Raw genomic sequence first — 16,009 nt, forward strand, 5'->3', positions numbered from 1 at the left:
TTTTTTTTTAAAAAAAAAAAAAAACAAGGATTGATACCATTTTTTGACCAAAAAGTTTTTTCCTTGTTTAGTTTTATAAAAACTAAAAAGCTTTAGAAAAAACTTTTTTATTTGAGTGAAAACTTTTTAATAGCTTAAAGCGGATAGATTAACTTCATGACAAAATAAAAAGGTTTTAAAGACTTTTTCACATTACTAATCTTAGATACAAACCATGAATAACGTGTCTATATGCTTTTCTTCTTAAGAAACTATGGTTTTTTTTCCTCTTGTATTGTTAGTATCATAATCTAATGCGCATGATTTAATTATGCTACGTTGATTATATGTTGGATGTTCCAAACTTATTTATTATTTTGCTGGGCGTCCTTGTAATTGTATCTTGCATAGAAAAAGATCTTATTCACTCTAAAGTAATAAATACTTGCAATTCCAAAAAACATATACGAGTATAAGATCGTGGGTAATGCTAAATACTCGTGTATGAGTACTGTACAGATGAGATAAATCCAATATTACATGAACTGGTCAAATCAAGTTGGATTGTTTGAGAACAATCATAGAAAGGCATTACGCATTAATGGTTCATATTTGATGTTGTGACTTGGTAAGAAAAAGTGAAAAAATGTACAAATTGGTGACAAAAAAGTGATAAAGATAAACACAAAGTTAAAAAAGTTCCGTTGCCGGGACTTGAACCCGGGTCTCTCGGGTGAGAGCCGAGTATCCTAACCAACTAGACTACAACGGATTTTGTTTCTACATCTCATCTTAATATATATGCCCTTTATTAAGTTTTTTCATTACCAAAGACATCATAACTGAATGTGAATCAGAGAAAAGTTTTTACCAATACTACCAAAATTGGGGTACACAAGTATGCGCTGTGATAAACATAAGGTTATCTCCATTCCAGTAAAATTGACTTTTTGTTATATCTTATTTCACAAATACGTATAAGGTTTATCTATTAAACTAATGCCCTTTTGATCTTTCATTTTAATCTCTTTCCTATCATGATTATCATTAACTAGTTTTGCTATTCATCAAGGACTACAAAAGACAGTTCTTACTCCAATATATTGAGTTCCAAAATCTAGTGCTGTCGAGGCGATTAATTTTGGTAGAACACTAGAACGTCACATGACCGTCGACATGGACAGAGATTGTGTCAACACGTTATTTTCATGTCCCAGTAGTTATGTTAGGTTGTTACTTTATTATCACAATATCTGTTTACCCATGAGATATATGGAGTGTAGGTTGCATCCTGGTTGAACTTGATACTTTCTTCTTGAGTTAGCAAGAAATGCATCAATGGGCTAGTGTTGAAATTGGTTGGGCAGTATCGGGTTGATAGAAATTCAATATAGACGATTCAGCAGTGATCATTCATTCATTGCTACAAGGGCTTCTCAAGGACAATCCTTTGAACAGTCTAATAGCCCATGAGAGTCTAAAATTTGTGTTTGACATATGGTGTCAAGCTTTACTTGCATACTAGTAGAGATTCTGGAACTATACTTAATTGCTTAGAGGCCAAGTAGTATTCATTTAAATCAAGCAAATGTTTGTCCAAGTTCTTAATTTTTTCATATTTGGAAAGTGTTATATTACTGAAGTATAAAAAACACAATTTATTTATATCGGTGTTAGATGACCCAAAGCTCGTCAACCACCATCACCCTGCCTTAACTGTATGTACTAAACGAAACTCTTGAATTTTATCTTTAGATTTGATTAATATCAGAATAACAATCACTATTTCATTGATAATATCATTTATACAAGTCATGTTGAAAAACTCGACAAGAAGACACTGTCAACTGCGAAAAATTGCTAGAAATTACAAAAACTTTCTAAAAGATACTGGAAAACCATTTTCTTGCACTAGTCTCTGTGCATGATAAACCTTGTAGGTTATTGTAATTGTAATTGTCTTATTATGTTGTTGTGTTATTGATAGGGATTACAAGAGAATATATTTATAGAGTAGCATTAACCTAATACATGGAAACTAATATTATGGAAGCCTAATATATAGAAACTAACCTATGTCTAATAGTGCATATCGTAATAGTTATCTGAAACAATGAAAATAGCTGGATAATTAAGAGAGATGTTCATGAGAAAGGCCACTTTCGCCGAATAAGGGCTTTTGCAACATATCAGATTGTTGCAATAAACATGCCTTAAGTTAATTTGGAATTACAGTTTACTGAATTTATGACTTATATGACCCATGATATATACAAATTCTAGCTAAAATATAGATCTGAGATCAAAGACATGGACTAACCAAACTGGGAGTGCACCACACAGAAATCATCATATTCGCAGTCGGTTACAACCAGTCCACAACAGATATGTTGAGGAAATTGTGGATAAAATATAGAAGCAATTACTCGAACTCCTAGACACAAGAGCTCATACTATGACCTAAAAGACACTGATGTGTAAAGAAAATACTGACGACTCTTTTCCTCCCAACTAGTTCAAACAATACCGCATTTCAAATGTTACTACCCATTAATCTTAAATAGCTAATACCAACCAAGTATGTGAAAAAACTAGATTTATATAACTGAATTCATTTTGATACAACGAAGCAAAATATCTGAACCGAACTAGATATCATCATTACAACTATACGGAAAGACGCTAATCACTTTGTGACCTTGAAACCCTGCAGCAATCATATATATGAGTCAGTTACTATCCACCATCCACACACCACATATATGTAAATAAAGTAGAATTGCATAACTGAATTCATTTGATAAACAATGGAACTAAAAATCTGAACCAAACTCGATTTTGTCGTTACAAAAATATGGAATAATGTTAATCACCCACAATAGCACTCCCATTAAAGCCAATTATTTGGATTCAGTTAGAGGTGGCATTTTGGGACCATTTACTTACAAATAGGTTATAGTTTGAACTAGGTTTCATTAAAATAACAGGATACTAAAATTAAAATAGATTTAAACAAGTTAAAAGCGCCCCAAGCGCAAATTTAAATCATAACATCTCCCTAACCCACTCTGCCACCTCTACATTCGGTACATGAGATACAAAATCTAGATTAGAGGTAAGATATAAAACGATGGAAGAATGCATACCTTAACCTTCTTCAGTAAATCCTTTGCCTTCTGATCATTTTTGAAGTGATCACGGACAGGCTACAAGACAGACAGGTCGTGTTCAGACTAATAAATACATGCTCTATACTCGATTGATATTTTCGTTAGAACAGGTTTTGTATCCTTGCAAGATATTTCATGGCACGCAGAGTATCTTATTTAACAAAATGAAAATATATACCTGCAAAATCCTATTCAAGGCTTTAGATAGAGCAGGTTTTAAATCACCAGGATGCAAGTCCCCTTTCTCATAATCAACAATCAGTTCTTCGTAGGTGGTAAATATCCTGATATTTTTAAAAAATATAACACAAAAACGAGTATCAGCAGGCATACCATTAGTCAAGAAGACAAGAACCCTTAGCCATCAATCAAATTGCAAGTTAAAGTTTCACAACGTTTTTAGCAGTCAAAAACTCACTTGTCGCCTCCGTTTATCTCTTGCCTTTCAACCTTAAACTCATTAAACCATGGAAATACAATGTACTTGAGGTACTCAAGACATGGATTCCCTTCAACAACACTTGGTGGGCAGTATGCTTTCTTTATTTTTGATATAACTTCAACCTGAGGCATTCATCAGCACAAACAGTTAATACTATATGATTGAAAAAGTCACCAGCACAATCTTATATTGTGTGATTAATCATAAAAAAATTTTCCCGTAAAAAGGTAATACAAACGTGGAACGACAAGCCTTACTTCTTGAGGGTAAAGGTGGCAAATTGGAAACTTCAACCAACTTGCATATTAATGGGTCGAACTTGGGTGACGTTAATGAGAAAAAGATGGATTCAAATTATAGTAAATATAGTTTTCAATATACTCGTATCATATATAAACCACTAATCAATTGTAAAATCCAAACAATATGAATAAAAAGGTAAATGTCGGTCATTTTGGGATATTACCCAACCCGGCCATATTGCCAAACAAAACCGTACCTCCTCATCCTCCATAAATATTGCCGAAGAAGGATCAGACTTTGACATCTTCTCCTGTCCTTGCAATAATCCAGGGAGCATGTCTGCAAAGCAAGAGCAGAGTTTAGAAATCACAATAATACAAAAAGAATAACAGGTCAGTCAAATATATAGAATCTTACGATGAGACAAAATAATAGGTTTGTCTATCCGTTTAATGTCATCGCAGTACTCCCTTGCAAGGATGTTAACTTCCCGCTGATCCATCCCTAGCTGACAGATATCAGCCTAATCCAACAAAAATATATATATGGTATATAATCAATGACTCATCAAATCTAATAAATTCATGTACCATTGAGAAAAAGATATGAACCTTAAGAAAAAAGACATCTGCACATTGCATGCATGGGTAAAATATCTGGGCTGTCAAGTCATCTTTCTCACTCCGGCCCATAATTTGACAGCACCTAAAACCATCCATAACACAATTTTATGAAATCTTCATGCTACCATAACATGTTAAACAAAATAATCCTCGTACCTCTTAATCCTAGAAATATTGTTTTTCCCGGCAATATCCATAACGAGAGGCCAGTATTCATCGGCTTTTGAATTAATTTCCTCCGAAGACCAAAGAAACTCTACATTTTCTAAATCCATTCCTGCAGCTTTCCAGATCTCAACCATGTATTCTCCAACAGTTTTAATTTTCTTCAAATCGCCACCCATTTTGTTGTTTAGAAAAGCAAACCAATCTGCTATCCAAATTTTGACTTTGCAGCCAGCAGAAGTCAATTTATTAACATTGATGATCTTCATAACTCCCTGTTGGATATATAACACAAAGCACAACACCAACGACAGCACGTAAGCAACTTACTAACACCTTGAATTACGTCAACTTATTTAGCAAGAAACACGCACAAGTCCCTCCCTTTTTTCCAAAACTACTTAACAAAAAGGTACAGAACCATCTACTAGTAGTCTACTATGTCGAGTTACATCCCATGAGCATAAAACCCGTATAGTTACATAATCTAAGTGCATTGTAGAATACGAAAAGCAGGTCGAGCTTGGTGTAAAAATACCTGAGCTATATGCATTCGGCCAGAAGGTTCGAATCCATCGTAACATATGGGCTGAGGCTTCTTAGCAAGAAGGTTCATGAGTTCTGCCTCTTGTATGCATTCTTCCCCAATACTCCTCACTATCTGAAACTTCTCTTCAACACTCATCGTCATCATCCTGAAACAATTCAATATATCCTCAATTTCTAAATTTGTGCTTTAAAAATAAATCATAATAACAATAAATCCCAATATTCAAAAGTCTGTATGTATGTATATATATATATATAACTTACTGTGTAGTGGTAGTGGTGGTAGCAGAATTCGATGATGATGATTCGGTGATGGTAAGTGATTCAAGTTCTTCTTCCATTGACATCTTCAGCACGCGTGCCACACTGCAAATATTCAATTTTGAAGTTATTTGCAGCTCAATTTTTATTTTATTTTTTACCAAAAAAAAAAAAAAAAACCTTTTAATGAATCCTTAATAACAAATCAACAAAAGAGTATCAAATCCTTAATACCTGTTGGATGAGCTAGCTTCGTATAAGTATTTTGTTTTGGAGGGAGGGAAATGGGAAAACATTGGGAGCTTATTTATTATATATACTCCTCAAACTTCGAACTAACTTGATCCCCAAGGTCTATATTTCCTTATATAAACTAATTTAACCCCATTATCAAACTTATTAATTGTAAATTATTATTTTTCTTCTAAGTTCTAACCATCAAGAAAAAAAAAGTCAAACATCTAACAGCCAAACACTCCTTTCCTCTTATTAATTATTAGAAAGGTACTCGCGCAATGCGGCAATGATGGCGTAAATTGATTGCGTTAACGGTGTGGTTATTAATGTAAAAGTCGTTATTGATGTAAAGGGTAGTGTAGTTATTTTAAGTGTTGATGGATGTATGTTATATATAATTTTTAATTTATATCCAAAGGAAAGTAAGGTCATATATTTAATGAAAGAAAGTTTAACAAACCAACAATAGTTAGTTGAGCGGTAAGATGGATATTTTAAAAGTCATATATCCTTTGTTCAAGCCTTGCCTACAACAATAATAATTGATTCCATTATAGTCATATATCCTTTGTAAACGAATAGGTTGGTTTGTAATGTAACTAAGGCTATCTCCAATGGGGGCGCCCTTGGATATCCTTTGCTGTTGAAGTTTGTTTAAAACTAAGGATTTTTTTAAGAATGCCCCTACCTAACGGCATGCCCTTACTTGTCCTTACCTAATATATTTTTTGTTTTTTAATTAGTGGAGGTAAAAAGATATGTAAGGTGCTTGTATGGTTGGAGATAAAATTATAAGATTTGAAGGAATTGTAAGGATGTATAAGAATTTGTAAGGATATGATGTGGCAGCTCAAGGACGCCTAAGGGCGTTCTTAGCATTGGAGATAGTCTAACAAATGGACTTGGAATCTTTAACTGCTGGCAAAACTGACTTTTTTGTTGCTGATTTACATTGTTACATTGATCACTGGGGCGTGTTTGGTTCACAGAATGTTTTGGGAAGGAATGGAATCTGTCAATGGAATTAGAATCTGAAGGAATGGAATTTGACGGAATGTTTTTGATTTTTTGAAGATTCAAGCGAGGGACGGAATGAAATTCCTTCCCTCATCCCCAAGGAATGGAGATTCCATCAAATGAAGGAATGTTTACATTCCAACGGAATGTGATTCCTCCATCTTTAACCAACCAAACACGCTAAGGAATGGAATTCAATTCCAATTCTATCAAATTCTGTGAACCAAACGTTACCGTTGCTGATAAAACTAGATGGTCAAATTTGGTTCCTATAAAGGTCAACTTGTTTGTTTAAACATTTTTTCAAAATGTACATATAACAGAAAATGTAAAAATTACCACTTAAAAAGCATCGTACGAGATCAATAAAAAGAGAAACTTGTCCGGTCATATTGTGTGGGTATTATACTAGTAAAATAGTAACACATGCATGTAGAGATTTAAAGGTATTGAGCTATATCCTAGTGAATGTTTGCATTCAATTATATTGAATGAATTCATGTTATATTATGTGACATTCAAGGTAAGTTATCAGTATCAGTGTATAACACAACCCGAATTATCTTCTGTTTGCATATACGGGTCAAGAATCAAGATTGTCACGCGCGTCTTGCCCTGTGTATTATATTTTGGTTTCAAGGTTACTCTTTGATTACATTCACAAACTATCAGAAATAATCCAATAACCATCTTTTATAAAATACTACTCAATCTATATGTATAACAAGCCAAAGCATCAGAAACCCAGAGTTTCTTTGCTAATACAATATATGGTGTTAATATGCTATATGTATAGACATGAAAGTAAAATAAAACTATATTTTAGAAGAAATTTTCTCAAAGAGACCCAGCCTATTATGGGACAAAGCAGTGTTGAAAGCAGAATTTTTGTACTCAAACCATGTAAACTCATTATACAAGCTGTCTTCTTCTCTTTCAAGGAGTGATGCCAATGGAGCTATCTTCTCATTCAATGGTGGTCCTCCAAAGTATATCATTGACATCCTACTTTTTTCACTATTTGCCACCACCCTATGCTTTATGCTCTTGAACTTTCCATTTGTCATTACCTATCACAAACAAATATCGTTCAAGTTAAGTAATCGACGATTATGACTAATTGTTGGTTTGCTAGCTTCCTTTTCTTGTATTGGCTTTGGTTAGGAGCTTTTAAGAGGCATACGAAAGGTGCAGAGAGTAGTCGTAGGCTAGTTCCCCACGAAAGATTCCTGAAACTTGAATCTTTCATTCAATTCTTTGGCAATAGTACGTCACTCGAACGTTGTTTATACTAAGAAATCTTTTAAAAAGACAACCATTGTTGTTATAAGTTAACATAAGGTTTTAGATTTATGAAATTTGACATATATTGGAGGAACAAGATACACGTACGTGTGATGTATTTATAAATCTTTAATTATTCCGATATCATAAATAAATATATTGATGGACATACACATATGAATGAACAATAATGGTATAATGATTATATTATTACTTTCTCTAAAATGTAGGCAGAAAGTGACTTTTAGAAGTTGGGAAAAAGATTGATTAGGACATGGAAAGCAAATATGCCATATTGACAGGAAATCTATATATAGTACTCATTTGACCTTCCCTATTATATTCAAAGTGATGTTAACTGATTGATTGTGTGGTACATTTTATGTGCAAATTTAGTTTGGTTTTCCCTTTTCCTGATTTACTATTTCATTCTAAAATCTCACTATTCATACAACATGTAGGGCCTTCAAAATTAACAAATATGCTTGAGACACTAATCATATAAGAGTTATTCTAATTACTCGTACTATCTTTTTTAACAAGTGGTATGCGACATTTAGATGTTCCATTGAAGTTACATGTTCAAAACATCTCTTATGAATATCTAACAAAATAATTGGACTCAAATTTGAACCGACCACCCGCCTAAGTGATAAAACATATTTTTTACATTTTTTTTTTCAAAACATTCCGTTGGAATACGACATGAGGGAAAACTCGCCATATAATGGTGAATCCTTGCACGAACCCTAGACAACAAGATGTTGACCATATGTCGTTACAAGTATTCAAAAAGAAAAACCGCAAAAAATTGTCATCCAGGAGTTTCGATAACCAGCTGGACTCATTGACATATTTTTACACTTTTAATACTATAAGAGCATTAGGCTATAGCTAAAACATATCGTTGCTATTGTAATTGTGTAACGTTCAAAATCCTGTAAACGTTTTATCATGGATTTTGAACGTAACAATATAAATTTTTCTCTAAGATACTTTATATATCTACCTGTAAAGAGTCACCAACATTAATGAAGAAAGATTCAGAATCTGGAGGAACAGACACCCAACTGCCATCCTTTAAACAAATTTCGAGCCCAGACGTGTTATTTGATCTTAAAACCGAAATGATTTGTGGGTCAGTGTGTTCACCAAAACCAATCAAATTCCCACCATTTATTTCATGTTCTTGATGTTTTGGACATGGTGGGTAGTAGTTTAACCTGAAAACAGAGTCACTCTGTTCATCCATCAATAGCTTACTAAACGCATTTTTTGACTCCAATTTCAAACCATCCGCCATTAACTCTAAAATATCACATGCCATATTCTTAACTGCTGTCACATATTCATCCACGTGTGACCTGCAGGATCAAACGAATCAAATTTAGCAAAAAAAAACACAAAAAACAGAGCAAAACAGAGGATTAGCATAAAAAGTCATAAAGATTTGAAATTTATTCAAGAATCATACTGAAATTTTTCTGGGTGTTCTTCAAATATGGATAAAAGTTTATGGTAATGGGATTCGGGTTTGGTGTTAAGGAGAAGGTATTCGACCCAACCGATATCGCCATTTCGACCAATGTTCTTGTTACCATAACCAAAAGGGTCAGCAGGGCCAGCTTTTTCTTTGACAGGTTGAGGGGAGTTAAAGAACTTAATGGCTTCAGATTCAAGTTCATTGATAAGTGTCATTGGAACTCCATGATTAACAACTTTAAAAAATCCAAAATCTTGACATGCTTTAACAGCAAGGTGTTTCGAATCAGGTTTAGAAAGGTCAATGAGAGGTATATCTATACAAGTCAAAGGGTTGACTGGTTTGCATGTTTTCACAAAGAATTGTTCTACTGTTGGTGTTGAAAGAGCAACCATTATTATTATTATTATTATATTATTATTATTATTATTATTATTATTATTATTATTATTATTATTATTATTATTATTATTTATTTTTTTTTTGGAAATATGAAAAATAACTATTAACTATAAGCCAGAGTTTGTGCGTATGTGTGTGTTTGTGAGAAGAACTGTAGAAGATGAAGAAGAAGGCATAAGAACACATTTGCATTGCAGAGTTGGTTGGCTATTTGTAGGAGAGGAGAGAAACATATTGTTGTGTGAAGGAAAGAGATAGGTGCCTAGGTGGGAAATTTTTAGTCAATCATATGACTTTTTGCACATATACATTTTATTATGGGATGTAAATATAAGGCTGTTAGTTATCTAAGTTTAGGTGTGTAATACTTATATATTTTTTTTTAATACATAAAATTAATGTGAGCCATGTGATTTATTTAAAATTCAACAAATATTAAAAATTAGTATGTGAGAGGTTCCACACCTAACTTAGATGTCAGGCAGTCTTATATTCACTTTTCCCTTTTAGTATTATTTATTTGTATAAATAGGTGTATATTATATTGACATTTTCTTTTAATGTTTATCAAAATCTTGGATCACCAATCAACCAATCAAAAGACCTTAAGTTATAGTCACCTGCATAATTTTCTATATTCTTTCTAATTAAACAAATATTGATGAGGATGTTTGTCTAGATGGTTATGGGGTTCTTTCTCTCAATAAATGGCTTCCAAATATAAAAATTCGTATTTTGTAATATCCCAAAATAGATATCCAAATTTTTATTTTTAACCAAAAAAAAATAAACTTTAACAAGTATAAATAAAAGTTTAGTAGTAAATGTACAAGGATTACATATCTAGGGGTGAAACAAGTATTAAAGTAAAATAAATATGATAAAATCTTGATTGTTAGATCATTATAAAGTTGATACATGAAAATCCATGAAACACAAGTGTATATATATATATTTTTTTTTGAACGGCTAAATTTTATTGATAAAAGCTAAGAGTACAAAGATACAAAAATTAAAAATCAAAAGAACACCATTTTTTCCCGTCTAAGCCCGTTATTTTGGCTATAGATGATATCCAAAGCAAACTAGTGCCTTTGATCTCTTCCATAATCCATCTTGGGCATGCCGGCTTGTTGGAGAAAACGACGTCATTTCTTGCCTTTCATATAATCCAACACGTTGTGAGAATTAAAAAGTTCACAAGTTTTCCTTTTAATTGAGAAGTACGATGATTTTCAATGAAAAAAACCTTATTATTTTATTTGTTTACTTTTGGGCTAATTATTTGGAAAGTCCCTCAACTTGTCACTGAAACCTTTTCTCGGGCTCGAACAAAAAAAAGTTTGATTCAGAGGAAGGAAAACGGCTAAAATTTCTTTAATGAGACCGTGACCTGCTAAAGCTGATGTGGACTCTAGTTAGCCGGTTAAAACTTTCAACACACAACCTAATAAAAATTATAAATTTGATACAATAGAAAACACTTGCATCTCCCCAACATTCAACTTCCAGCTGAATCCCCTTTTCATCAAATCAAAAGTTATTCTTTTTTTCATAAAAAAGACAACTATTATCTATTCATCTAACACTAGTAAGAAAAGAGATAATTTTAAAATTCTTGGCATAATAAATGGAATTCCAATTTGCCACTGAAATCCTTTCTCCATACATGCACCCATATATATCCATGAAATCTGAAATCCATCTATATATATATATATATAGTTTCCTTATTTTGAGAACCTTACTTTATATGTTTGTTCACATGTGTCTGGTGTCCATTCACATGTAAAATGATATAAAAATGTATGTTGTTGAATAAAATTTTTTAAGAAACCTTCAAAGTAGTCTTTTATAAACTTATGAATGAATTTGTTCACGTTTTCTGTTCACATATGACAAATGGCTATATATAAGGTTTTGAAAAAAAATTTCTTCTCCAACATATATTTTTATAACATCTCACATATGAATGAACAAAAAAAAACATGTGATCCAATATAAAATTTAGGAGTTCTCGCGGTTCTTTAAAAAAAATGGGTTCTCAAAATAAGGGTCCCCTATATATATATATATATATATATATATATATATATATATAGAGAGAGAGAGAGAGAGAGAGAGAAGGGATCAAGTGAGAACCACATATATGGTGAGAACCATTGGAAAGTCATCTTTAAGGGCTTTGCCATTAGCATTAAGGGCTACGCCCATACCGTAACAACCGTCATCATCCCTTGGATCGCCGCTTATCAAATCCATACCATTCTCATATGCGTCCGGTGACAACCCCTTTAGAACGGATGTAGGACAACGCCCGTACCATATCCATACGTTTTCTTAACGCGTAACCCATATGGTTTTTTACAAAAAAAAAATATATATAATTTTTTTTTTGGAATGATTTTTTGTTAAAAGAAAATAAAAAACAAAAAAAAAGTTGAAAAAGTGAAAAACAAAAATTTTAAAAAAATAAAAAACCACAAAAAAAGAATGAGGGAAACTAGTGGTTCTCACGGTTCTCCCCATATATGTGGTTCTCACGTTAACCCTACCATATATATATATATATATATATATACCTTTGAGATCTCTATCTATACATATACCCATATATATCCATGCATATGAAGATGGATGCAAATGATGGTAACAGTGGTATCGGCTGGAATTGGTGGTGATTGGAAGACAACAACTTTCCGAACCACCATCATCACGCCAGCCAACAGATTTGACGGGCAACAACGACTTTGATGGGATTAAAGTTATTAGGTTTTGATAATGAAGGTGATGATGTGGGGAGTGGCGGTAGCGTTGTGGTGTTCTATTGATGGCGTAACAACGACGGAGACATCCCCGTGGTTGTTTGGTGTTGAATTCGCACAGTGATCGGTGTGAGATGAAAGTGAGTTTGAATTCACTTACATAGATCTATACACATATATATGGGGTTTTTATTTATTATGTTTTTATTTTGATTACGGTTTGTTGGTGACAATTTGAAGGTGATGATGAAGATTTGAGTCCTTGTTTTACAAATTGTATTATAGATTATGTTTAAGGTTTTTATGATATTGAACTGATGATGATTTTTATGTGACATGGAATATACATGTCATCAATATATAAGATTAAAAACAAAGAAAATGATTTGGAAAATATTTTTAACAGGCAACTTGTACGGAGCCCTACTAAAGAGATTTTAGCCGTTTTTTTCTCCCGAATAGAACTTTTTTTTGTTCGAACCCAGAAAAGGTTTCAATGACAAGTTGATGGACTTTCCAAGTAATTAGCCCTTTATTTTAACACTTGTATATTTTACCTAAAAATCTACATATAATAAATACTATATAAGAGTTTCAACATCAATATTCAAAAGTTGGACTTTTAAAATATAGAGTTAATTTCACAAATCGTCCTTATAGTTTTACCAAAAATGCAGGTTTCATCCTTTAACTTTCGAAATGACACTGGCAATCCTTTATTGGTGAATAATGGTCAAGTTTGATCCTTTATTTTAATTGAGTTTTAACGGGCCGTTAAATCTGCTCACATGCCTTGCACATGAGGTCAAATATGTCATTTCACACGTAAGGACAAAACTTGATACAATCCCTAATACATACATTTATACATTTGGATCTATATCACATTCATGGCCACATATACACACAGAATTATACACACACATAGATACATATATTCACATACATATGGATGTGTATAGATCGCCCCTTGCAACAAAGCTCGCTGGAATCGAATCTCCCACACCATCATCTTGGATGTGATTTGACTTATGAACTAGCACTATGTCGAAAATGAATCTCGCCGGAAACACTATAATAAAAAACCTACCATGGAAAAACCCACCCTGTTATCTCTTTCTTCTTCTTCCTTGGTGACTTCATCTCGATCTCAAAAGAAAAACTTTATAAGGATTGTTTGTATACATGTGTTTGATTTATGACTTTCAAAATATCTAGATCTGATGGTGAGGGGTTGCTACGATAAACCAATTGGCCGGAAAAATGGGGTAGTTGGTGGCGATGGTTGTCAAAGGAAGCACTGGCAGTGGTGATTTTTCGACCACCGTTATCAATCTTGTTTCTTTTTTTCTTTTTTTCTAATCCTTTGTTGTCTCCGGCCAAAAAAAGGATAAATTTTATGGTGGTGATCGCTACAGTGGTTGGGTAGAGAGGGAGGGAGGAAAAAGTGGGGAAGTGAAGGCACGGGAAAAAAAAGGGTTATGTGATTTCGAATGGGTATTAGTTTGTGATGTGATTTATACCAAATCCCATCCAATAGGTATTAATTGGTTATGTGATTTCTATTACGATGACTTCAAACAAGTGAGTATATATGTATTTTAGATTTGAATATATTGAAAGAGAAGAAAAACAAAATCATTTGTAGTCTATAGATTTTGATTATATAATATAAATAGATACATATATATCTGTTGTAGCTACAAGATACATTAGTGTAAAAGGTAAAAGAAAAAATATATCTGCTATGATCCTTTAGCAATAGAATTGACTTGTTTGCCCTCACGTGTAACGCACATGAGAACACTTAACTGCTTAGTTATATGTCCGTTAAAATAAAGGATCAAACTTAACCATTATCCACCAATAAATAATTGCCAGTGTCATTTCGAAAGTTAAAGGATGAAACCTGCATTTTTGGTAAAACCATAAGGACGATTTGTGAAATTAACTCTAAAATATACGAGCCTATTATTTCATCCTTAATAAAGTTTGCACTATTAGCCCCTATTCTATGGTTCTTATTAAAGCAAACTACCATGCATTTCTCATAATGATTTGTAATGTTTATTTTACCTTTTCTTTTCAATCTTTTCTTTTCTTTTTTTCTTCCAAATATAGTACTTAAAAGGGTCCAACAACAAGTTATACATAATAATGTTATGACTTCATGATTGATGAATGTAGTTTTATAACGTCTTATTTATGTTATACAAAAAAAAAAAGTAGTTGCACAACTTATTACCCATTTGCAATATATTTTTATGTAAATTACTATATCCATTTTTATTCTAAAAAGAATAACATAAAAAATATAACTAAGCCAAGTGCACACTGTTTATGGTTATGATCTAGCAATAGTTTCGAAATTATGAGCTCAAAATTAGATTTGGTCAGTTTCCGCATTTCCAATGGAAATTACATTTGGTTAAGTTTGATTATTATTGTCACAAGGTGCGATTCAGAAGAAAACCATACTTATGATATAAAATTAAAAAAAAGAAGCATAAGATTGGTTTTATAAATGATAAATGACATCAAAACATAGAAATGGTTTCTCTCGTTTACGCTTTCTTGACTTTATGTTGTTAACTTCGATCACAGTTGTATAGATCTCAATGTCTTATTATAGATGACTAAGACGCCTTTCTTAGCTTTTATTTTTCCCAAATGTGTAAACTTTAAGGTGCTACATTTTTTAAACAAGGTGTTTGGGTTGAACGACATTCCTTCTTTAAATATTCATTTTCAATTTAGAGGAAATCTGATTGTTTCTGGAAAATCCCCTGCCCAAGAACATTTTGTCAATGAAGTCTAGCCTAGCGGGTTAGAGGCATTCACAGTTTTACTCAAGATCTTGAGTTTGATCTTTAAAGATGAAAAACTTTGGGGTTTTTCCCTCCGAATACTTGTAACGGCTCATAATCAATATGACAATATCTTGTTGTCTATGTGTTTCGGTCAAAAATTACCTAAGATAATTTTAGAAAGGATTTTAGACAACTCAAGAACCGAAGATTTGTAAGTGGGGTTTGATGTTAAAGGATCTTTAATATAAAAGGAAAGTTTTCTTAACAAAAATTACTAAACTATGAGTTTACGTTTAAAAAGAGTTTTAAGAAGATCTTTGAAATAGAAATACTTCGAGTAATTAAGAAAATGGTTGAAGATAAAGTAAAGTACTACAGATTAAAACTAAAGCGTTTAAGTAATGTGATAAAGAAAATGCGGTAAAGAATAATAACATCAGAATTTTGTTGACGAGAAAAAACCCTTGATCAGTTAAGTGATCTTAGGTAAAAAACCCTGGGAAGATGCAATCGACCCTCCAGCTGTTCTCTTATTATTACTCTTGTTTGCGAACGATTACAACAAAAAGAATGAATAAC

At 32.5% G+C, this 16,009-nt stretch overlaps 2 protein-coding genes and 1 non-coding gene across 3 annotated transcripts; all 3 read right to left on the reverse strand.

Annotated features, from left to right (window-relative positions):
* Positions 1-678: 678 nt before the first annotated feature.
* On the reverse strand, positions 679-751 carry TRNAE-CUC. The gene has a single exon. It is a non-coding gene; the product is annotated as a tRNA-Glu (tRNA).
* A 1,544-nt stretch (positions 752-2,295) lies between these two features.
* On the reverse strand, positions 2,296-5,742 carry LOC122596465 (tyrosine--tRNA ligase 1, cytoplasmic-like). Its single transcript, XM_043769045.1, has 11 exons — positions 5,667-5,742; positions 5,436-5,537; positions 5,161-5,317; positions 4,614-4,897; positions 4,446-4,539; positions 4,252-4,357; positions 4,091-4,173; positions 3,568-3,713; positions 3,328-3,433; positions 3,126-3,185; positions 2,296-2,686 (listed from the first exon to the last, which is right to left on the reverse strand). The coding sequence occupies exons 1-11, from the start codon at positions 5,726-5,728 to the stop codon at positions 2,666-2,668; spliced, it is 1,221 nt and encodes a 406-aa protein (XP_043624980.1). The 5' UTR covers positions 5,729-5,742; the 3' UTR covers positions 2,296-2,665.
* A 1,655-nt stretch (positions 5,743-7,397) lies between these two features.
* Positions 7,398-9,848, reverse strand: LOC122597785 (gibberellin 2-beta-dioxygenase 1-like). The gene is made up of 3 exons (XM_043770354.1): positions 9,445-9,848; positions 8,980-9,334; positions 7,398-7,756 (listed from the first exon to the last, which is right to left on the reverse strand). Exons 1-3 carry the CDS (start codon positions 9,846-9,848, stop codon positions 7,502-7,504), a joined length of 1,014 nt encoding a protein of 337 aa, XP_043626289.1. The 3' UTR covers positions 7,398-7,501.
* Positions 9,849-16,009: the final 6,161 nt, after the last annotated feature.

Source organism: Erigeron canadensis, chromosome 4, assembly GCF_010389155.1.
Source record: "Erigeron canadensis isolate Cc75 chromosome 4, C_canadensis_v1, whole genome shotgun sequence".
Lineage (NCBI taxonomy): Eukaryota > Viridiplantae > Streptophyta > Magnoliopsida > Asterales > Asteraceae > Erigeron > Erigeron canadensis.